The sequence below is a fragment of the Empidonax traillii genome, unplaced genomic scaffold, assembly GCF_003031625.1.
Source record: "Empidonax traillii isolate 1590-97213 ecotype Southwest subspecies unplaced genomic scaffold, ASM303162v1 scaffold1342:size133107, whole genome shotgun sequence".
Classification (NCBI taxonomy): domain Eukaryota; kingdom Metazoa; phylum Chordata; class Aves; order Passeriformes; family Tyrannidae; genus Empidonax; species Empidonax traillii.
Window position 1 is genome coordinate 64,048 of NW_020956535.1, and position 5,632 is coordinate 69,679.

At 56.6% G+C, this 5,632-nt stretch overlaps 1 protein-coding gene across 1 annotated transcript in view; it reads right to left on the reverse strand.

Moving 5' to 3' along the window:
* Positions 1-923: 923 nt before the first annotated feature.
* Positions 924-5,632, reverse strand: part of TMEM39B (transmembrane protein 39B) — a 7,934-nt gene continuing 3,225 nt past the window's right edge. Inside the window, exons 3-9 of the mRNA XM_027906690.1 lie at positions 4,818-5,037; positions 4,463-4,546; positions 3,705-3,859; positions 2,687-3,023; positions 2,081-2,268; positions 1,608-1,728; positions 924-1,316 (exon numbers count right to left, since the gene is read on the reverse strand). Of these exons, the coding sequence (XP_027762491.1) occupies positions 1,080-1,316; positions 1,608-1,728; positions 2,081-2,268; positions 2,687-3,023; positions 3,705-3,859; positions 4,463-4,546; positions 4,818-5,037 (1,342 nt within the window). The 3' untranslated portion in view covers positions 924-1,079. The remainder of the gene's footprint in view (positions 1,317-1,607; positions 1,729-2,080; positions 2,269-2,686; positions 3,024-3,704; positions 3,860-4,462; positions 4,547-4,817; positions 5,038-5,632) is intronic.

Below are 5,632 nucleotides of genomic sequence, written 5' to 3' on the forward strand. Positions count from 1 at the left end.
TCGGCACCGGGACCGGGATCAGGATCAGGACCGGAGAGGATATTGGGATCAGGAGAGATATTGGGATCGGAAGCGGGACCGCGATCGGCACCGTGATGGGAATCAGGATCGGGATCGGGATCAGGATCGGGACCGGGATCGGGAGCGCGCGCCCCGGGCGCCCCCTGGCGGCGGCGGAGCCCGCCGGAACAAAGGCCGGACCCGGGACCCCCCCGGGACCTCCCGGGACCCCCCACGGGCGGGAGGGAGCCCGAGACCCCCCTACAGGGACGGGCACAGCCCGTACCCCCGGGCCCGGGACACCCGCGGGACGAGCTGCGCCCCTTCCTCCTCACCTTCTCCTTCCCCCTCCTCCCGCTCCTCCTCCTCCTCCCCCAGCCCGGGGGTCCCACCCGGCCCCGCGCGGACCTGACGGGCAGGGGGCGGTGAACGGGGGGTAACACGGCAAAGGGGAGCGGACGGAGCTCCCCCAAATCCCCCCAGCCCCCCCCAAATCTCCCCTGCTCCCCGCGTGTCCCCCCCCACAGCAGGACCCCTCACACCCCGCTCGGGGGGGCTGCAGCAGTTGGGGCTCAGCAATTTCAAACCCACATTTTGGGGAGACACCACCACCGTCCCCCACAGCCACGAAGCATCAAGGGGGGCACAGCAGCTGCTCTGGGGTCCCCAAAAGGAACGGGATGAGGGCTCACCCCCCCTCCTAAAGCAAGCCAGACTGGGAGGAATCCTCCGTGGGAGCTTTGACACACCTGTAACTCCCACCTGCCCACTCCCAATCCACCCCTGTACCTCTCCAAGCTCAGCACCATTAATAAATCACTCCTCACACACAAACACTGCACAAGCCCTTCTCGGAGGGTGAGGGGGGGGAGGTGTGGCGTGTGGGAGGGATTTAACCCAACAACAAACACACAAACGACTTGTTGGGAGTAAAAAAATATGGTTTTTTTTTTTTCCTTTTAATTACATCAGTTATCAAAGAAAAAAAAAAAGAAAAAGCAGTGGTAACAAAAATACAAAGCTCTGAGGGTTTCTTGTTTTGTTTGTTCTGTAACAAGCTGAGCATCAGTGCAATTGTTTTAATTTAACTTCTGCTCTGAGTCCCTGCTGGCAGCATATGAGTAGGCTTTGCCCAGCACCAGACGGTCACGCAGCAGCTTGAAGAAGGCGTAGTAATTGCTGAAGAGGATCAGAGCCAGAGAGATGGTCTGGTGCCACTTCTCCGAAGAAATCAGCGAGTAAAGCTGGTAGAAGATGACGGCTCCTTCCAGCAGGATCAGGATGTTGAGGATCCTCAGTGGTTTGCTGAAAAAGAACTGTGGGAGAGCGTGGTGAGGCAACCCAGCGAGGGGCAGAACCTCCAGGGTGGGTTTTGGGTGGGATTCCTCCGGGATTCCCCTGTGGAGACACATTTAAGCAGGGCTGGACAGTCACCCTTCTGGCAGCACCGAAAGGAGACACAGTGGATAAGAGATGCTGCACTGAACCCCAGTAATTCCCACTTGGAAAGCAGCCACCCTCTGGCAGTCCCAGGTGTCCAGGACATGGGGACCATGACCCTGCCCAGGTGTCACCCCAGGTTTCCCAGGAAGGAGACGTGATCTTACATGGAATCTGAAGTGCGAGACGTCGGAGGGCACGGCCACGTTGTAGTGCCCCACGGCCTTGTACACGTTCTTGCTGTGCTTCACCAACACCCCCTGCGGCCACATGCACTCCTCAGTCCACCTGCAGGGAACACAGAGCCCTCAGTGCTGCCTGCACGTGGGAACAGGGGCTGCTGCCTTCCCACTCCCACGGGTAGCAGCTCCAGGAGGGCAGGTTGGCCTGTCCGGGCGTGTCACCGTGGTGGTGACAACTGGCAGGTACCCGTGGCCAGGGGCAGCAGTAACCTGGCCAAAAATCAGCTCTGACTGCTGAGCTTGGCAGTGGGCAGTGCACAGAGTGTCTGTGCTGTCAGAGGTGTCGGCTGACAACTCCACTCTCAGTTTCCTCCCTCGTTTTTTATTTTAAGGCCGAGCTCCCCGTCCAGCCCTCTCAGAGAAAAATCCAGCCCTAACCCCAGGAGAGAATTCCTTACTGATGCTGCAGCACGTTGGAGCAGAGGGCTGGGTCCACCTTCTGCCAGCAGCCCAGGTGTGCTGCAGCCTTGTGGAGCAGGTCACAGTAGCGGGCAGGGAGCAGGTACTGCATCAGGATCACGGAGGTGCTGATGGAAACCAGCAGGAAGAGCTCACAGGACCAGCGTTTGTCGTAGTACTGAGTGTTCTGTGGGGGGGGGACAGGAACAGGTGACACGTTTGGGCACCGTGTGATGACGTGTTTGCACAGCCCCCCACCTGCCCAAGCCAGCAGAACGCAAAGCCCTGGGGCAGGTAAGACGAGGCAGCTGCGTGTAGCTGTTAATGCCGATGGAAAGAAGCGCCCACACAGGATGGCTGATGCACAACTGCTGTGCCAGCACCAAAATCAGGGAGGCGGCTCCTGATGCTCCCTGTGCTCCGCTGCCGGCGGGTGGGAGCACCAGGGGACAGGGACAGAGCTCCCTGGGGGCTGAGGGAGTTATGACGAGACATTTGTCTCACAGATCAGGAACAGAATGTTAGAAGGAATTCAACAGCGTCCCCCTCCACGCTGCCACCACAGCCCAGTGCCCACCTCCCAGCCAGCCCCACCCCTCTCTCACCTTCACAAACCAGACGGGCACGAAGGCCACGTAGTAGGCACTGAGCATGGAGCTCACCAGCACCTCCTTCATGCGCCAGTTGAAGTCCATTTTGAGGTACTCCACCTCGTTGCGGATGAGGTCCGGGGACAGGCAGCAGGCGTGGGTGGGCATGGCCTCCATGCCGTACATCTGCCGCGTGTGCTGCTTCCACGTCTCCTTCAGCACCGTCAGGTAGTCCCTGCCCCGCGCCCCCACCTCGCCCGTGTCCCTGGGGCCGATGTTGGCCACCTGGGCGAAGAGCCCCGCCTTGCGCAGGTCACAGTTCAGCTGGAGGAAGGGAATGTACATCCCGAACCTGGGAGAGAGGGAGGTCACTGCTGGGGGTTTGCTGCAGCACAGCAGGGTGCTCTGCTCACAGCCCCTTCCTGAAGCCAGGAGGAGGTTCCCTGGGGTTGCTCCAGGCCTGGAAGTGTCCAAGGCCAGGCTGGAGCAACCTGGGCTACTGGGAGGTGTCCCAGGTGGAACGGGATGATCTTGAATGGCCCTTCCAACCCAAACCACTCCGTGATTCTGTGATTCTGAATGGCCTCTAACACCTACAGAAATTCCTGAAAGGAGCTTCACCACTGATCTCAAGTCTCAGATCTTTAAGGATGCTTCCTCCTCCATTTATCAGGGAGAAAAGAGCTATTTCCATACACGACTGGAAACACAACCAGCTCCCCTTTGTTAGTTAACACAAAGCGGGGAAGCTGTTTGATTCCCTCCACCTGGAGCCAAGGGAAACTGAAGCCGTGAATTTTCTGAACCCTATGGGAAAAGCACACACTCCCTTCTCAGAGGACACGAGCAGTCCAAGAATTGGTGCTCACATAAAAACTGAAATACAGGCAGATGTTAAAGATCCAGCAAGGAATGTGACACATTCAGGGAAAAGGTACAAACGGTGCGACCAGGTGACTGAGCACTTACTGAAGTGAAGCCTCACTAAGTGCAGTGTCCATGAGAGATCCCCCCCTGCCCCAGGGGTACTCACGGGTAGCACAGGAACAGGAGGTTGAGGAAGGAGTAGGTTCTGAAGAGGTGGATGATGGATCGGCACAGGCTCCAGCCCGTGCCGGTGAGGACGGCAAACCGAGTGACCACCAGGAACACGGAGCGTGGCAGGGACACTTTGCCACTCTGGGAAGCCTGAGGGAGAGAGGAGAGAGCTGGGCACAGGGGAGGCTCATTCCCTCCTCCTGCAGGGAGCAAACTCCATCTGTGAACCGAGTAAAGCACCAGTGAAAGGCTGAGTGACACCAGGATTGGGGGGGAGGCCCTTCTGTGGAATCTGGACTCTCCAAAATCTCTAGAATCTGGGCCTCATTCCTCAGACTGGAGGGAGGAGAGCTCAGAGTTCCCTGTTAAGGTCTGGCAGTTAAGTGTGACCAGCCCCTGCTCACCACGGGACATTCCCACAGTGAGCAGACACCCACTGATTTTCCTTGGGGAAAGGTGGAGTGATGGAGAGAACAGGAAAAGAGCCAAATAGGAGGAGGGAAGCAGAATCACTACAGTCTAGTTGAGACAGTAACTCTGGGACAATCCCAGAAGGACAGAGTCAGGAGAGGTGGTTTGGGGCTCTCAGTTCTGCTCTCTGCTCTTCCCACTCCAAACCACGCTCGGAATTCTGACTTGGGCATATCCCAAAGCTCTTTAGGGAAGGACAGAGGAGCCTGGAACTGCAGAAGGGACACACAGCTTTGCCATTCCCCTGGAAGAACAGCTCTGAAATCTGCCTGGGGACTTCACCTCCTTCACAATAGCACTGATGAGCCGCCGGGCCAGGACGATGGTTGTCACTGTCAGCACGTTGAAGTCGATGAGGTGAAAGTTCTGTGGAGACAAAACCAAAGTGATCCTGTCTCCATGAGGCAGCAGAAACCCACATTCAACAGAGAAACTCCCAAGTTTTTCTCTTCTCTTTGGACTCCCTTCCAAGATCAGAGAGAGAATGACAAGCAGGCAGCCAGTGCCCAAAACTTGGAAAAATAAAGAGCTGCAGGAGCGGCCCTGAAGGGCTGCAGAGTCACATGCAGTTTACATTAAATATAAATATATACAAAATTTAATGTTTAACGACCCAAGAGACATCCTTGGTGCTCACCAGTGACGTGTGGGAGGGAGGGTGGGAGGGGGGGTACCACCACACCGTCTTGTAGATGTTGATGTAGTGGACAAAGAGAGCGACGAGGTGGCAGAAGAAGAGCTGGAGCTCAAACAGGACACTCCTCTCCACGGGCAGCTCTGGGATCTTACAGTGCCTCAGGGGGACCACTGTCTGTGCAGCCAAAGGGGGGCTGGAAAGGCCTGTACCTGAGCCACTCCTGCCAAGGGAAGCCAAGAGTCAGGAGTGAACAGGGCCGTGTCCTCCTGCCCACCCACCCAGGCTGTGCACGCTCTAATCCTGACTGAGAAACACAAGCTGATCACAAACCAGAAGTGTCAGCACCCCAAAGGCATCCAGGATGACTCTGGCGGGCAGATGTGAGCAGGAATTTGCCCAGAGAAAGCAAAACTTGGAACCAGGCCAGCCTGCAGCAGCAGGTCACTTGGTATTAAATCCCCTGTGTCGAGCCAGGTTCAAACCCAGGGCTGTGCTGTGCCACTCAGGGGACAACCAGTAGCTCTCTTAATTAATTGGAAGCTTTCAGACCTCAAGTTGCTATTTACATATCTAAGAGGGCTTGAACATGAAAGACAGGGCAATTACACACAAGCCCTTGTTCATTCCTCACCTTCTGTTCACCTGAGGAGGAAAAACGAGTTTAGCCAGAGGTGTGTGTGTTCCTGTGTGAGCACGCACAGGATCCCAGACAGATCCTTTAATCGAGGGGAATTAAGACACACCAGATTTATCTCTCCTGATTTGCAGCCTCTAAATAACAGCAGGCAAAGGAATCTGGGTGTGGGTTCCAAAGA